This window comes from Eumetopias jubatus, unplaced genomic scaffold (genome assembly GCF_037043125.1).
Source record: "Eumetopias jubatus isolate StellerSeaLion01/CBP00866 unplaced genomic scaffold, mEumJub1_p1.0 scaffold_2, whole genome shotgun sequence".
NCBI classification, from domain to species: domain Eukaryota; kingdom Metazoa; phylum Chordata; class Mammalia; order Carnivora; family Otariidae; genus Eumetopias; species Eumetopias jubatus.
In genome coordinates, this window is record NW_028274808.1 from 52,811,211 (window position 1) to 52,828,689 (window position 17,479).

Here is a 17,479-nt window from a genome sequence, read left to right on the forward strand (position 1 = left end):
GATGAAAAATATTCACAGAAGTCCTCATCTTTTCTTCTCGCCCCCCACCGCACCGTCTTGCACACTCCCAGGTGCCTGTCCCACTGCTTCGAGTCTGCTGGCCAAGGTGTCCTTAGTGCTACAGGCCGATGGGGTTTTGCAGGTGGCTCAGGGTGAGGTGGGGAAGAATGGTGGGTGTGGCCGTTCCTACCCTGGTCCAGAACATTCCAGGTCTCCTCCGCACTGGGCATGTGGTAAGCTTGCGCTTCCTCCCCCACTGGAGGATTGGTGGGGCCATGTGACTTGTTCTGGCCAAAGAAATGTGGGCAGGAGTGATGTCAATCACTTCCAGGTGCAAGCTGCAAGGGCCAGGGCTAGAGGAAGAGGGAGAGAAAGAGGAACAGCAAGGGTCTTAGTCTGCTGGAGCCATAGCATGTTCCCCAGACCTGTGGCCTCAGTTACAGCCATGTGCTGTCTCATAGTGCTGGAGGCAGCAAGTCTGGGACCAGGGTGTCTGCAGGGGTGGGGTCTACTGAGGCCTCTCTCCTCGGCTTGCAGACAGCCGCCTTCTCCCTGTGTTCTCACACGGTCTTCCCTCTGCGTGTGTCTGTGTCCCGATGTCCTCTTCCCGTAAGGACACCAGTCCTTTTGGATTGGGCCCCAGGCTAGTGACCTCACTTTACCTAAATTACCTCTTTCAAGGCCCTATGTCTAAATACAGTCAAATTCTGAGCTATGGGGCACCGGGACTTCAACATTTGAATTTTGAGGGGACACAGCCAAGCCCATGACGGCGTGTGAGGAGGCCATTATTTCCCGGCCGAGGGCACCTGCCGAGCCTGCTGAAATCTAGCACACTTTCAGGATGACCTCTCCTAGCCACCACTTCCCAGACCCTTCCGATGATTCTGTAGCCCCCAATTCGCTGTGTCAGGTCCTTCCCCTCCTGGAATGCTGGCCGCCGCTTCCTCCTTCCTGCTCCAACCCTGACTGGTACAGGTGTGACAGGATGGACAGTGTTGTTTGGCCCCCGCCCCATGCCACCCTTCCAGGTGAGGCTCACCGTGCGGCGGGCGGACCCTTCCCTGGGTGCCCAGGCCGGCAGCCTGGGGAGGCGAGGCTCCCCCAAGGGGAGTGGAGGAGGCTGGCTTGTCATTCCCTCACTCAGGTTTGCCTTGGGACCCTGGATGCTCTCTGGCAAGTCATCCTTTCTTAGCATTTTAGCCATCGCTGTGTGGAGAAGCGGGGAGGCAGGGGAGTGATGGAGGGGGGGTGCCCTCCGTGAAGCTGGCCCGGGGAGTTTGCCCGCGCTGCCGGTGCCCATCTGGGTTGCCGGAGAGTCAGGAGGGGGGACAGGCTTCTGCTCCCGCTGAGAAGCCAAAGGGAATGTTGTCAACAGGGTTCAAAACCCCCTTTCTAAATAAGCTAGATAAGATCTGCAGGAGGTTCTGGAAGCCACTGTGGCGACCGACGTGACCAGTCCCAGAGGAATACCCTTGGCTAGGGCCACCGGGCAGCTAGCGTAGCGTCAGGCTGTGTCCCTGAATGGAGAAGCCGCACCAGCCCTGAAAGGTCACTTCTGCTCCCCTCATAGTCTGCTCATCACCTTCCGTTCAGTCTCCAGACCTTTAGACGTCAGAGTCTCAGGATATGGTACTTTGCACCTTTCTCTTATGTCCTCTCTCTCTTCCTTGAGGAATTTATACAGGCATGGCGCTTTTACTATAATCCAAATACCCAAATCCGGAATCCCAAACTTATGTCTCCAACACTGGCCTTTTCCTGAAGTCCGGGTCCCTATAGCCAAGCACTTACTCATTGCCCACTGGGATGTCTAATAGACATTTAAATGTATCATGCTTGAGACACAGCTACTGGTCTTGCCCCTCTGCCCCAACCATGCTCCCCTCAAAGCATCTTCATCTCAGTAAATGGCAGCCCCTCCAGTCAGCTGCCAGCCAGAGGGTGGTTCTTCATTCCTCCATTTCCTTCACACTCCACATCCAAGCTGTTGGTGTATCTTGTTGGCTTTACCTCCAAAGTCTGTCCCAAAACATGTCCCAAAGTAAATCCCAAACCCATCTTTCCTCCCTTCCTCCCTCTCTTCTCCCTCTCTCTCTGTCTTTCTCTGTGTGCTATAATAGGAATGAGGTAAAAGAAAACAAATTTCTCCCCCTTATATAGTATCTTCTTTTGAAATATTTTTATTTCACTTCTTCTAACAGCAATATAGAAACAAAGAACCATAAAAAATAAGATTATAAATTGTCCATCATGTAATAGCACTTGATATTGCTACAGGGAGGAGGCCCTGGGGCTGGCCCAGGCCCTCTCAAGCCTCCCCAGGCTCCCCGGGCCTCTGTGATCTCTGCTGAGTCCATGAAGGCACCACACATTGCCGTGCATGGCGGTGTCTATGGAGACCTCGTGGTTTATACCCGCGGTCCTTGGGGGTGACACAGAGATGGGCAGATGATGATTTAAACTACAAACAGTATTGTGTACACGTGGTGAGCCAGAAGGTGGCCCCAGGATGCTGGCAACACAGGTTAGGTTGCAGGGGACCCATAGACATCGCTTGAGCCCCCATAAGGCAGGGGCTTTACAACAGGGAGCTGACCTGCGGAGTTATTCGTGTTCCCTGTGGGAATAAGGGAGCTAACAGACACTGGATGATGAGTAAGGAGACACACCCAGTCTACCCCCCTCCACTCTCATCTCTGGTCCCTTCCCCTTTCTCCTCCATCCTCATCCCCAAATTAAATTCTCTTGGGGGTGAACTAAGCAAAAGAGCTGAGATGTCTAACCTATTCCAAAAAGTGTGCCTCGATCTCGGTTTGCTCTCAGAGAACAAAGAAAGGAAGGGGACATTAGGTGAGCTGGACAACTAAATTGCCAAAGTTGACACCAATTCAATTGGATCGACAAAATCAACTAAAGCCACTTCAGTTGAATCCAATTTTTTCAATTCCTGTAATGACTGATTTCTAGAAAGGAAAAAAAAAAAGCCAGTTTGGCATCATTTTCAGAAGATGGAATGGGCTTTCCTGTGTGGGTGTATGTGTACCTGTGTGCCTCTCCAGAGCGGGTGGCGTGTGTAGGCCACCCTGACCCCTGCCATCTCAAGGACGTATCTCAGAGAAGACTGGCGAGAATACCTCGGTAGGACTTGGCAGTGCTCGTGCAGAATCCCTGAGGAGAGACAGCGCGGGGTCGAGAAAATCCCCCTCCCTTCCTGCCTCAGGGGGAGCAGGTCTAAAAGGTCTGGCGTCCCACCCAGGTCTCTTCTGTGGACCAGTCCTCTGGGCCTCGGACTTCAGTCCACTGCTCAGAGTCAGACAGAAAACACCTCTTATCTACGTTGTTATACCTTTTGCGAAGGAAGCATAAAGCCTCTGGCTCTTTGAAATCACAAGAAAGAGACCAAGTTCTTTTCTAACTAGGGACCATTCATTCACGTCTTCGCACTGCCAGCCCACAAAAGAAAAACAACCTTCCCAGTGTGGGTCAGTGTGTGTGTGTGTGTGTGTGTGTGTGTGTGAAGTGTGCGCGGGCCCCAGTGAGACTATACGAGAGGATGAAACATGAAAGAACATCAGGACACCTTACTCCGACCATGGAAATGTGACTGGTAATACGTGTTCTGTGGGTCCACTTTCCAGGCATTGCTCTGAGTTGGACCCAAATATTCTGAATTGCAAAGTGAGAGGTACGTGTTGGGGCTGCGTGAGGTGGAGAGTAGAGGGCTTGGCAGTTTGTGGGTTTGGCAAAACATTAGGACCATCTTTGGGGTTCAAGTTCATTGATACGTGATCTGTCTAGGCATTCTTAGTAATGATTTAACCTGTTGATAGTAGCCACTAAGGAGCCGTGTAATCTGAGGGAAGTCATCCTCTTTCCCTGGTTTCACTTTACTCCTTTCTGAACAAGAAGGCTTGAACTAGATGACGTCAAAAGGCACCCCCAGCTGGGCGGAGAACCTGCGCCACGTGGCATTCCACGAGGCTAACTTTCCTCACTGTTGAGGTCTCAGTCTTCACCTTGCTGAGCCTCATGCTTGTTGGTAGGGAGAACCTTTTCAAATCAAATCCTAAACTACTGAACTTGACCTACCCAACTGGCATCACCATGTGGACAAAAATCAAACAGTTGTGAACAAGTTAGCAACAGATTAGTAACCGTCTGATTCAATTAAAATTAGTGATTTAAATCAGGCACAGAATGTCAGAGGAGGCTCAGGGTGAGCTCCTGAGCTCCCTCGAGTCTTTCTGGGGGTGGGGGGGCGGGGCAAGAGGGGGACAAAGGTGATACCACCAGGAGAATTCGGTGATGGGAAATCCACGGACAGATTTGCCTAGTTCACTCGGGCACTCCCCTGGAGGTGCAGGGTGGCACAGGGTGGCCACAAAGGGGCTCTTTGGAGATTTGGATTGGGGTGTGCGGCCAGGGCAGGCAACAGAGAGGGTATCTGTGTTTGCCCCACCCACGCTGCCCGGGTGTATCCTGGCTCGCGCTGAAAACAATCGATATAGCACCAGTAGTGCCAAGGTCTAAGAGTGGCCACAGCCTGGACCGGCCGCCCAGCAGAGGCACTCCCAGCAGCTGTAGGGCCTGCGGTCCCGAGATCCACTTTGTCGTTCCTCCTGGTTTTCCTTTCCTGGTGGGTCCCTGTCAGGGCTGCTGAGTCACCTGTCTATGGTGAATTTGAGCCCGTACTTAGAGGACAGCAACAGCAGATGGGTTCACCTGACATACCTAATCACCTGCTCCCTGGATGCTCAGTGCCCTTGGGGAAGCTTTCTGCAAGAATCACAGCGTTTGGGGGCCCCCCTTTGGGATCCCAGATCATAGCACCAGTGATTCCGGGAAACAGGAATGGGGGGTCCATGAGGGGAGGATGGAGACGTGTCATGCTGGGAGCCAGGTCTCATTGAAGATCTGGATGGAGCGGCCCTTCTGCAGAACACTTTGGGTCACGGACAGTCAGAGGGTCGTGGGGCTCCACAGTTGGGGCCCCCTGAGAGAGCACCTGCCGTGGGTCTGAGGGCCCACGGTTCACCAGCCACAGGGAAGCCCTGCCTCTGGGGAGACCCATTCAGGGTAACGCAGCCTCAACACCCTTCCCATGCCCCCTCCCTGCCTCCCAGACACTCTGCTCTGGCCCCTCCGTCCCCTTCTAGGGCTTCTCAGCACAGAGAGAACCTCCGGGAGTTGATGTTCATCTTGGTGACTCCAATGAGCTTGAGTGGGGTGGAGAGACTGAAGGAGGAGGCGAGTGGGGAGTCACAGAAGAGATCAGACAGCTCGTCCCGTTCCTCCAGCTCGTAGGTGGCATCGTTGAGCATCCTCCTATGCAGGTCACAGGTCTGCTCGATCTTCAGCTTGTTGATGTCACTGCGCAGGCGCATGAGCTGTCTGGCCAGCTGCTGGTCCTGCAGCCGCATCTCCATCTGGAAGGGAGGAGGGGAGGCATCAGCAAAGAGCTGGGCTGGGGGTTGCAGTTCCATAGTCTCTGACAAACACAGACCCGCTGATAAGAGATCCAATTAATGGCTTGCATCATCAGTTGGTCCACCTGGAGATATTGGCACATTCCCTGCTCAGGAAGGTGAAAAGACACACACAGCAAGATGACGAATGGGGACAGATGGGTTTCCCAAACAATACTTTGTGCTAGGCTAGATACTATGTCTAAACCCTTCTGGAAGAGGCACATGTCAGTCCTGGCTTACAGGTTCAGTCTCATTGTTTACAGATGCATACGGGTGGAGTAAGAGTATAAAGGAATGCACGGGAGTGGTAAGTGCCAAGTTCAGGAGCATGATTACCGCTGGGTGGGAAGGAAAGAAGGTGGTTGGGGAAGGTTTAGGGGGGCTTCAGCTGTATGGGTAATGTTTTATACCTTATGTTGGGTGGTGGGTATACTGTTAGATCATTCTTTAAGCCTTTAAACATTTTAGAATGCCTGCAATATATTTTTTAAAGATTTTATTTATTTGAGAGAGAGAGAGCAAGCAGGAGTAGGGGCAGAGGGAGAGAGAGAGAATCCTCAAGCCGACTCCCTGCTAAGCCCTACTTAGAGCTCATGACAATGAGATCATGATTTGAGCCAAAGCCAAGAGTTGGACACTGAACACACTGAGCCACCCAGGCGCCCCTGCCTGTAATATTTCTTAATAAAGTTTCAAAAAAGCCAAATAAATATGTAAATATATGCTAATATTTACTGAATGTTTTACTATGAACCAGGCACTGTTCTAAGCTCTTCAGGTATGTATTAGTCTTCTCAAGCTGCCATATAAAACACCACAGACTGGGAAGCTTAACCAATAGACATTTATTTTTCATAGTTCTTGTGGTCAAGAAGTTCAAGATCAAGGGGTGGGCTGATTCTATTCTTACTGAGGACCTTCTCCTGGCTTGCAAATGGCCACCTTCTTGCTGTATCCCCACATGATGGAGAGAGAAAGGTCAGCTTTCTTTTCTTTTCATAGGAACATTAATCTCATGATGCGGGCCCCACTCTTATGACCTCAAAATCTAATTACTTCCTAAAGGCCCACCTCCAAATACCATCACACTGGGGGTAAGGGCTTCAACATATGAATTTGGAGAGTGGGGCACAAAGATTTGATCTCTAATGGGTATATCAACATGCTACAGTTACTCTTCACTGCAACTCTGTTAAGTAATATCACCATCATCATCCACAAGTTAGAGATGAAGAGGCAGAAGCTCACGAAATCAGTCACTGTGTCAAATCACAAAGCATATAAATGGCAGAGCTGAGATGAGAAACCCAGACAATCAGACTCCGGAGCCCAAGCCACCGACAAGGAAGTCCTGCCTCTTCAGGTACTGTTGAGTAGGGGGGATATGGAGCTAGTCCCTGCTCAGTGAACTAACAAAAGGCTCATGATCTTTTTGGTGCCTCAGGGTTTTTTGTTTTTTTTTTTTCTATTGAGGAAGGGAAGTGATAATAACCCCACACCTGGTAACATCTTTACAGTTTCCAAAATTCATCTGTGTGCTAATTTTGTTAGTACTGTACAGCCAGCCCTGAAGGATTAGCAGGGCAGCTTGGCTGAGTAGTTTACAAGTCTGGAAGAGTGTCAGTGAATTCTCAGTTTCACAGTTGTGCAATGACAGAGATGGGGATTGGAGCTCACAGGATCTCAGGCTCCCAGCACAGAGCCCTTTCCATTAACAACATTTTGTCACTAAGACAGGTCCTCAGCTCCTCCTACTTGACACAATATTTAATTCCTTCTCACTGTTTACTCTTTCTGTCATTGCAAAGGGTTATTGTTTTCGCAGTTTTGTGTCTTCAAGCTCAGCCATGTCCTTCACCTGGTGCTCGGAACCAAACTGACATGGAGAAATTAACCATGAGATCCCAGAGGGACCCTTTCTATTGTTATGCAACTGAACACAAACGGTCTCGGTGTCACTTTTCCCCTGTTAAGATTTGGGATTCAGTGCATTGCCTGGTAGAAAAATAAGCGACTTCACCGGTAAGCATTTTATTGTTTTTTTTTCTCTTTCATTTTTTAAATGTATTTCTACAAGTCCCTTTTCTTTCCAATTTTGTAGATGAGAAAAATCATGATAAAATATCTTGCATAGGGATCAGCAAAGTATTTAATGGCAAAATTGGGATTAAAGTTCATAGCCCCCAGTTTCTTAGTTTCTTCTCAATCCTTGGGCATAAAAACCCAAATTTATTGCCAATCAGAAATTCTATTGGAGCGCCTGGGTGGCGTAGTCTGTTAAGCATCTATCTGACTTTGATTTTGGCTCCAGTCATGGTCTTGGGGTCCTGGAATCCACGCTCAATGGGGAGTCTGCTTGAAATTCTCTCCCTCTCCCTCTGCCCCCACCCCTGCTCTCTCTCTCTCTCTCTAAAATAAATAAATCTTTAAGAATATTCTATTGATTTAGAGTAGCACCAAATTAATGATGGCAGGCTCATCACAGGGCAGTTGGTCATTCATTCGTTATGGAGCCCTTAGTCATGCCTGGAAGTGGGCTAGGTGTTATCTAAGGTTCTTCTGAAGGAGATGGTAGTCAAATTTGTCTGAAAGACAATGCCAACTCACACCCATTGCTTTATCTAATAGGGTCTTCGAGGAGTCTTGATTGAACCATTTCTCTGGGGGTATTTTATAATTTGAAGATAGAGTTCTTTGAAAAGATAGGAACTTCATGGTTTAGGTTTGAATTTTGGTCCGAAGAATTGGGTCTTAGGTCTGAAAAGATCCTTTAAAGCTGAAGAATTTCAGGTTTGAGCAGGTGTCTGGGAGTATCTGTGAGATATGGCCTGCAGGAGTACCTGGTAGGGGGAAAGGTCTATTTTTCTATGGCCAACAGATCCAGTCAGAGGTCAGAGAACAATTTAGGGTTGAAATTCCATCAGAGTTAGCTGGAAAGAGGGGTGAGTGTAATGCATGTGTCCAGTTCTCTTTGACTGGACAAAGGCCACCTTGGTAGGGTCACTTCACATACTCATTCAGCTTGGATTCATTCAACTCTGCACGAGGGAAAGAAGAGAAATAAGAACACACTTTCAACAGGGCTGAGGATTCTGGCCATTCTGCTTGTTGGTGCCCCAAAGCACCAGGAGGGAGACTGGGAACACGCTGTTTTCCCAGCAGACCCTGGTTCTGAGAGTACCTCAGTGTGAATAGCTGCCCTAGGAGTCACTCAGATCATATCTTTTGTTATGATACCAGAATGTAAATCAGCCACTGCATCTGATGCTCAGAGAAACAGTGTTCCAACACCAGAGGGAAAACCTGCCGTGTTGGCCCTATTCTCACTCACTAAGGGATTTTCCAAAGGTGATTCTGTGCCTTAAACATTAATTTGAGCCCTCCACCTCTTAAAATGTAACTCTGCTGAAATCAGACCAAATCCATACAGAAATGAGCTCCCACAGCTAAAAAAAACAAAAAACAAACAAACAAACAAACAAAAAAAACAAACCTAAGCAAAATGTGCAGGTCCCCCCACCCAGAATTTTTTTTCATTGTGGTAAAATACACAGAACATAAAATTGTTACCATCTTCATTACTGTTAAGTGTGCAGTTCAGTGTCATTAAGCGCATTCTCATTGATATGCAACCACCCCCACCATCCACCTGCAGACCTCTTCATCTTGTCAAACTGAAACTCTGTCCCCATTAAACACCTCCCCCTCCCTCCTCCCCCCAAAACCACCACCATTTCACTTTCTGTCTCTATGAATTTGCTCGATGTGCCTTATATAAGTGGAACCATACAGCATCTGTTCTTTTGTGACTGGCTTATTGCACTTAGCATCATGTCCACAAGGTTCATAGAGCTAAGAGGCTTTTTAGATTTTAACCTTTTCAGAAATGTTCAGTGAACATAAGTCTTTGCTGCTCCTGTTTGCCATGAATTGGAAAAATGGCAGCTCCCAAGGAAGGTGGGAGAGCTGGGACGGGGCCTGGGCTGGGGATGGAAGCCCTCCTGCCTTTTTCTTCTCTGCCAAGGAGGCAGGCAGTGATGACCTCACACCCCATCTTCCGCCACCTACCGTCAGGTGCATTTGTCACGTATTACTTCACCGCATCTGCTCACAGCTCTAGATGAGAGGTATTTCAATCTGTGTTCCAGGTGAGGAAACCAACTCAGAGAAGTTTAAGGGACTGTCCAGGATTGGCCAGCCGGGGTGTGGTGCCCTCAGAACGTATCAGAGCCCAGAGCTGGGGGCCTCTCCATGTCTTCCGCTGATCTGGAGGTGGGCTGGGTCCCAGAAGAAGTAAAAGTGGGAAACCCATTGCCCTGGGGTTAGACTCTGGGTTCCCCTCCTCACTAGCTGTGTGACTTTGGGTGAGTCACTAACACTGCCTGAACTTGTGTCTTCATCTAGAGAGAAGAGATGCTGTCTATTCCAAGGACTATGAGAAGCATAGTAGATAATAAGTGGTAGCCACATGAGCTGATCACTGCCAGTCAAACAGAGGTAAGAGGTTCACCCCTCAAGCTCTTTCTCTCTGGGCCAAGGTGCAGACCATGGAAACTGGCCAGAACCTCCCACTTTCAAGACTTTATTAAAGCAACTGAGACGCTGGCCCTAAAGCCTGGTCCCGGTGACTCAACTATCAGTGTGGGTTAATGCTCTCCCTGGCAGACTCTACTGTAGGACGTGCTGATTTCTAACCCCCCTTCCTAGGGTGGCCTGTTGTTCCTGCGGAATAAAGGCGCCTGCTGGATCCTTGGAAGAGTGCCTACAATTGCATTAATCCTGTAATTAGGGCACAGTACTTGGTGAAAGGGGGAGAAATGTCAGTGTGTGGCGGTGACAGGATGCGTTCTACCGGCTGAGGAAGCACACGAAGGAGAAGGTGGCCGATCGGTGGTCTCGTAGCAACAGGGGTGGTCGGCTGGAGCCAACGCCGGTAGGATGGCCAGCCAAGGAAATTCATGGAAGGACCTCATGGGAGAGCGCTCTGCTGGGAGGTCTCTGTGGCCAAGTCTCAGGGGGAGTTCGAAGATGGGCTGACTGCTACCTCTGGGCGGTGTGGGGTCAAAGCCAATGTTGCAGTAAACTGATGTGGAGGCAGTTCCTCAAAAAATGAAACATAGGATTGCCACATGATCCAGCAATGCCTCTTCTGGGTATATCCCTGCAAGAATTGAAAGCTGGGGCTTGAATATTGACTTGTATACTCGTGTCCATGGCAGCATTAGTCACAAGAGATGAAAGGTGAGAGCAACCCGTTTGTCCATCGATGGATGTACAGATAGACAAAATATGGTCTGTCTGTACAAAGGCGTATCATTCTGCCATCTTGACATATGGGGGACCTTGAGGATGATATATCAGTGAGAGAAGCCTGCCACAAAAGGCACAAGTACTTTACAATTCCACTTACATGACGTACATAAGTAGTCAAACTCACAGAGACAGAAAATCGAATGGGGGTTGCCAGGGGCTGGGGGGATAGGAGAATGGGCACTGAGTGTTTACTGGGGACAAAGTTGCAGGTGGGGAAGAAGAAAGCCCTTCTGAAGATGGACGGTAACGGCTGTGAATGTACCTAACGAATTGTACACTTAAAAGTGGTTGAAATGGTAATTTTATACAATATACATACATTTAACCACCATTAAAGAAACAACAAAAGCTACATATTTGGGGTGGTTACTCTGACCTGGTTTGCCCAGGACCTTCCTGGTTTTAGCACCCCCAAGTCCCATGTCCTAGAAGCCTCCTGGTCCCAGGCAAATCCCCTCCCTGAGGCACATGTGGATGCTGCAGGCATTGGTGAGGAGGACCCCTCTTGGCCAGGGGCCCGTCTGTCTGTGAGACACATTCTTTAACTTGGGTGGCACTGGGGACCCACCAGACCCTGAAGGAGGCGGAGTGGTCTGGGAGGTTGAAGGCTTCTCTGAGGTACGTTGGAGGAGCAGGGACCACAGAAGGAGGGGCTCAGACCAACCCGCAAGGGGAAGAGAGTGTTTCGTTCTTTGGCAACGGCCCCTGCAGCATTTGGAGAAGTGGCATTTTTGTGGCAATCTGGATCATTTGCTTCCTTCCCCAGCGCTCCTTGCCCACTTGCCCTGTGTTCACTTGCTCAGTCTAAAACCCTGAATGATGTCTTGGTGTTCCAGGGAAGCCCGCAGGTCCATTTTCTTGAATAAAGTCTTAAAAGCACGAGGTTCTGGCTAATACCTTTATTCCTAGTTGCCCATGGGATGTGCTAGAACACTTTCTTGGGTCTGCTCTCTGCAGGTCTAAAATGCCCTGAAGATTTAAGGAGTTTGGAAAAAATACAAAAGACCGGTGACTAGCTGACCTTCAGGAGCACAAGGAGCAATTCTTGTGAACATGCCGCCTTTGCCCGCCCCAAACCTATCTCTAAAGCTCACCCCAGAGAATGCCCTATGCTTAGGGCAAACCAGAGGGGCTATGAGTGGATTGAGGCACATTGGGATTAGCACAGATCTGGGAAGACAGAAAGAATCCCGAGCTGTTCAAGTGCATTTAGTTTAATCCCTATTTCTGAGGCTCGGATCTAAGCCACCCCAGCCCCACAGTCACGATCAGGCTCTGACTGATGTTGAAGGGAGATGGAGTAGAAAAATCCAGGCCATTTTCTCAGCCACCCATGAAAGGACAGAATGCACTGTATTCTCTATGAGACTTCATTCTTGAACCTTAGAAATAGTTTTTGTAAGCTGTCTGGTGATTTATATAATTTAACCAAAAGGTCCAGCTTATTGTTTTCATCAGTGCTGTGTAGGAACACACTTAGAAGCCCGGAGAAAATATTATTCATTATTTGATCTTGGGTTTGGCCTCTGAGAAAGAGCCAAAATAAGCTGTTAGGAAAGCAAGCAAGTGGTGTCACTGAACTGTGCTGCTAGAGGCAACTTTAGGGTCTGGGAAAATTTTTAAAACATTTTTTTCAAACACCCCTAGAAACCAAACTGCTCAGGGGCTGATTTTCCAGCAAAGCTGTTGACTTGAGGGAAGGCTGGAACATGCTTCTCAAAGGGCTCTACTCCGGTGGCAGCAGAAAACTCTTCCTGGAGCAGCTCATGGCTGCCACTCTGATGCTGCTAGTCTTGGGCCAGTGCCACGCTGTCCCTGGCCCGGGGCGTGGGTGGGCCGAAGGGCACCATGGCTCCCATTACTGGACAGAAGATGACTCATCTGTCTTCCCCTCCTCCGAGGGGCTCTTGTGCTCCCCTTGGAGCCATTGTATGCTGGGAGGGAAAGTTTGAGCAGAGCCCAGAGCCAGGACCCTGCCAGGAATGGTCCATCCTCTGTGGCAAGAGTCAAGCTCTACGTATATGACCAGGTCTTTGATTTTCAAACTTGGAAGGTCCAAGGCCAAACTGCATTTTCACCCACGAGGCTGGCCTTTCAGAAGGACAGAGCGATGCATCCTGAATAGCCCCCAGATCCATCCCCAGAGGCTCTGGGTTCCAGTTTGCTTTGGTCTGAATGTTTGTGTGACCCCAAAATTCACATGTTGAAACCTTAATGCCCAATGTGATGGTATTTGGTGGTGGGGCCTTTGGGATGCGCTTAAGTCATGAATGGGATTAATGCTCTTATAAGAAACTCCAGAGAGATCCCTCCACCTCTTCTTCCACCATGTGAGGACTCAGTGAGAAGTCTGTGACCTGGAAGTAGGCCCTCTCCTGACCGTGCTGGTCCCCTGATCCTGGCCTTGCAGCCTCCAGACTGTGAGAATTAGATAATCTGTGGTTGAGAAGCTACCCAGGCTGGGGTATTTTGTTGCAGTAGCATCAAGAGACTAAGACACAGTCCTAGATCAGCCCCTAGTGAGATGAGTGGCTCTGGGTCGTGATGTGACCCCTTAATGGAAAGGGGATGCAGATCATCTTCCCCTACCTGATAAGACTGCATCCTGGACATGAGGTGGGCCTCGAAGCTGCACACCCAAGAAAGGAATCCTGTGTTCTCTGAGTGAGGGCAGAAGAGATAGGCTCTGTGGCCAGGCTGGGAAGGACAAGCCCAGACTGGCATGCCCACAGTCACCCCTCACCCCACACTCCACACTGTGGGTTCCTTCCTGCTCCCCCTCCCACTGTCTGCACTGGGCCCTACACTCAAGAGGCTGATGGACAGGTCTCCCCCTTCTTCAAACTTTTCAAAGGTACCACCAGCCCTCCTGGCTCTCTTGCTCTCTCCAGCCTCAGCTCTCCCATTCTGAGCCTCTTACCCTTTATGGCAGTCACAATGGGTCCTTATTCCCTCCCCTAGAACCACTCCTTCCCATCCCATCATCCTTCAGGCCCAGCCCTAGCCCCCAAGCCCTGCAGGTTGGGTGACACTCCCCACCATGGGTGCCTCCTACCACAGCACTTACACAAGGCCTTTGTTGACTCATCTGTCCCCCCACCAGGTGGCAAAACACCAAGGAGAAATGACTACCGTGTATTCACCAGGCCCATCCCAGTGTCTGGTGCATAGCTCTGGTGCTCAAAAGCCATTTGTTGAATGAATGAATGAATGAATGAATGAATGAATCAGTGGACAATACCTCCCCAGGGCCAGGTTTTGATTTTCTCCAGCTGGGACAATCCTAGGGGACCTTTCCTGACTTTCTCGCCCAGGCTGCCCTCCAGGCCTGCGGAGAGGCAGTGAGTAGAGTGAACAGAGCACTGGCTTGTGGGTTCAAAGTCCTCTATTTACCACTCACTTGGTGGTGCAACTCTGGGCAAGTTGCTCAAGCTGTCTGAGCTTCAGTTCCCTTATCTGCGTAATGGGCATAATCATAATATCTGCTCTCGAGAACGACATGAATAACACATATATAAGATACTCTGTATAGGACATGAGGTTCCATAAGTATTAGTCCCACTTTATCCCCCAGAACTGCAGAGCTAAACATTTAGTTATTTCCTATATGCCACTCTCATCTTTCCTACTAAGTTACAGGAGTACTTGAGTGCTGAGGCCCCGTATGATTCTTCTTTGCTCACCAACAGGGCCCGGAGCAGAGCTGGTTGCCAAATCATGCTTCCCACACACTTTGCAGATGATTACTTACACCTGACACCTGTGTCGCTCCTCACACTTAAGCACAGCCCTGTGGGGTTGGCAGGGTGGCGTTAGCACCCCCTTTATCACGTGGCTTATCTGGGTTCATGGAGCTGGTAATGCTAAAGCACTTCAGGATTTGAAATGGAGGCAGGGGACCCTCCCAGGCAGGGTGTCCTTAGTTTGGCCAGTGTGGGGCCTTCCCCAACTTCCCGGCCACTGCCCTGGACAGCCAGCGGGGCGCCTCGTGGGGGCCGACAGCCACTCAAGGCAGGCTGTTGGAGCGAGGCTTCCAGCCAGATTGCAGGGAGGGCTGGCTCCGGGACTGTGTTCCTGCTCCCCCATGAGCTCTTCACACTGCCTTCACATTGTACCTACAGGGAGCGCTACCAGTCCCAGGCGGGCATTGCGCTTCCTTAAGACATTGTCTGGAGATCAATCAGCCGTGGCCAGGGCAGCTGTCAATTGAATGAAGGATGCTGAGGTGCCCTGACTTCCATAGAGAGTCCCTAGAAGACCCCTTGAGCACCCGTGTTGGGACTTCTAGACTTCTCCTGGGTTCTGGGCTTCCCAGCTTGGACACGGACGGAGTGGGAGTTTCACACCGGATGCTGAGCAAGCCCACGAACCAGCCAGAAACACTGACCATGAGTGAGGATTGCTGCTTGTGGGACGAGAGTTCTCTGGAGCTGGGGCTTGTATGAGTAATCAAGGCTCCCATACACCTGTAGTTTCTATATATAGATTCTCCCGGTGCCTTCAAGAGGAAGTGAAGCGAAAATCTATTCTCTGCCCCACCTTCCAGGCATGATGGAGGCCATTTCGCTCTCCAAAGTCATTTCACACTCCATTAACCCAGAGCCTGCCTCCTTGGAAAGAACAGATGGTTTGGGCCTCATCTGCCCGAGGGAACTCGCAGCAACTTAGGGCACCAGGGTGAACGCAAAACCCACCTCAGGAGAGTATTTGCTTGCCTGGGAAGCGGCCATGACCCAGCGCCAGCCCCCCCCCCCAACCCCATAGTCCAGAGTTAGGGCATGAGTCAGGGCTGCCCCTCCCCCACACGCCCCAGGTGCTTAGTAAGGTCACCAACTGGTGAGTGCTGTGGAATGTGGCCAGCAGAGACCCTGTGGGCTGTTGGCAGAGTGTGAGCTGGGGATGGGGGGGTGGGATGAAAAGGGTTGGGCCCAAGCCTGTGGCAGCTGACTGAAGGGCACCCATGGAATCTCTCCGCGTATCTCCTACCCTCAGTGAAAAACCGGGGTGATCAGCCCTTTGGCTCCTTCCTGCTCTAGCATTTGGGGGCTCTGTGCATCCTTCTAGCTAGCACTGTTAGAACTAGCTCTATCAGAGGGGTCCTCCTCAGACACTGGTGCTGGTGGGCGTGCCTGCCCTGCAGTAGGGGTGGTATGGGAGGCGAGGACTTCCCACTGGCTTGGGACTTTCCTTCTCCCCGGGTTGCTGTGGCTCCTGAGGGCCAGGCACTCAGGGGCAGACCTGGAAACCATTTCCCCTGCCGAGGGCTCAGCTGCCTTGAGTGAGCCTTTCTATCACCTTTCCCTGGCTCTTGACTGCTCCCTGGCTGTGTCTGGCTCAGGCCTGTGCCCAGGGACATGACCAACAACAGCCTCTGGGCAGTGCTCAGATTTTTTTGTGAGGGGGGCCTGGTGGCAGCTTGGGAACAGGGGTGGGTCCTGAAGCTTATAAAATAATACATCCTTCAGAAAGGGGAAGTTCAGCCCAGGGGGATGTCTCAGGCTTGAACAGTCCCTTCTGCACCTGTGTGTGACCAGACCCAGCCTTTGTATTAGAATAATGAAGACTTCTCAGAGGGAGAGGGGAATTCTTGGAAAAAGTGCAAAATCAAGTGAATTTTGGAGAATAACAGCCTAGAGTTCCAGGAGTTGAGAGGATGTGCTGAATGAGCCTAAAACTTCATGAGATATAAAGTGGATTCATGCTCATTCGATTCCAAGAGCAATTGATTGTATAGCAGCCTTTCAAAGCAGGGGTTCTGAGGTCGGGCAGCTCTGGGTTCAAACCCCCGCTCTGCTGGTTGATCTTGGCCAAATTACTTTACCTCAGTTTTCCCATCTGCAAAATGGAGATGGAGCCTACCTTAAAAGAGCGCTGTATTAAATGATGTGATGAATATAAATGTACACAGGACATTTAGTATAGAGTCCCTGACTATCTCGGTAGTCAGGGATTATATACACTCTGCCAGGTAGGTATTTATTAGATCCATTTTACAATAACAAAACCTGGGGCTAGGTTAATTGGTTTTCCTAAAGTCACACAGCTAGGGTATAGTAAAACCTGACCGGAAGTCTAGTTTAGTTACAAATTTTATGCTTTTCCCACTCCACCTGTGACTGGTTAGTAATCCAGTTGCATTAGAATCACCCACAGGCACTTGTTAAGTTCCAGACACCGCCCCAGATGTATGGAATCTGAATTTCCACAGAGGGTTGAGAGGGATCTGTATCTTTTTTTTTTAGAGATTTTATTTATTTGTCAGAGAGAGAGCACAAGCAGGGAGAGCAGCAGGCAGAGGGAGAAGCAGGCTTCCCGCTGAGCAAGGAGCCCAATGGGGACTGGATACCAGGACCCTGGGATCATGACCTGAGCCGAAGGCAGAGGCTTAACCGACTGAGCCACCCAGGTGTCCCTGGATCTGTATTTCTAACAAATGCCCTGGGTACCTCTTCCAATAGTTACTACACACTAACATATTGTGTAGTTATTATAACCTAGAGGGTGCCCATCAGAGGAATTGGGTTTTCCTTCTTATCGGAAAAATGTGGGAAATGAGGAGCAGCCTAATGTCAACCACACTTAAAGACATGGATCTGGTTGCTGAAGGCAGGGATTTGTGTATTTCCCTTTGGTTAATTTCATTGTCCGCTGTGCCTGGCACACAAGTGACCACTCGGCGTGCACCTGAGCTCCCC

At 50.0% G+C, this 17,479-nt stretch overlaps 1 protein-coding gene across 1 annotated transcript in view; it reads right to left on the reverse strand.

Annotated features, from left to right (window-relative positions):
• Window positions 1-2,167: 2,167 nt before the first annotated feature.
• FAM167A (family with sequence similarity 167 member A) overlaps window positions 2,168-17,479 on the reverse strand; it is a 42,462-nt gene continuing 27,150 nt past the window's right edge. The window contains exon 4 of the mRNA XM_028114425.2: window positions 2,168-5,429. Within this exon, the coding sequence (XP_027970226.1) occupies window positions 5,166-5,429 (264 nt within the window). The 3' untranslated portion in view covers window positions 2,168-5,165. The remainder of the gene's footprint in view (window positions 5,430-17,479) is intronic.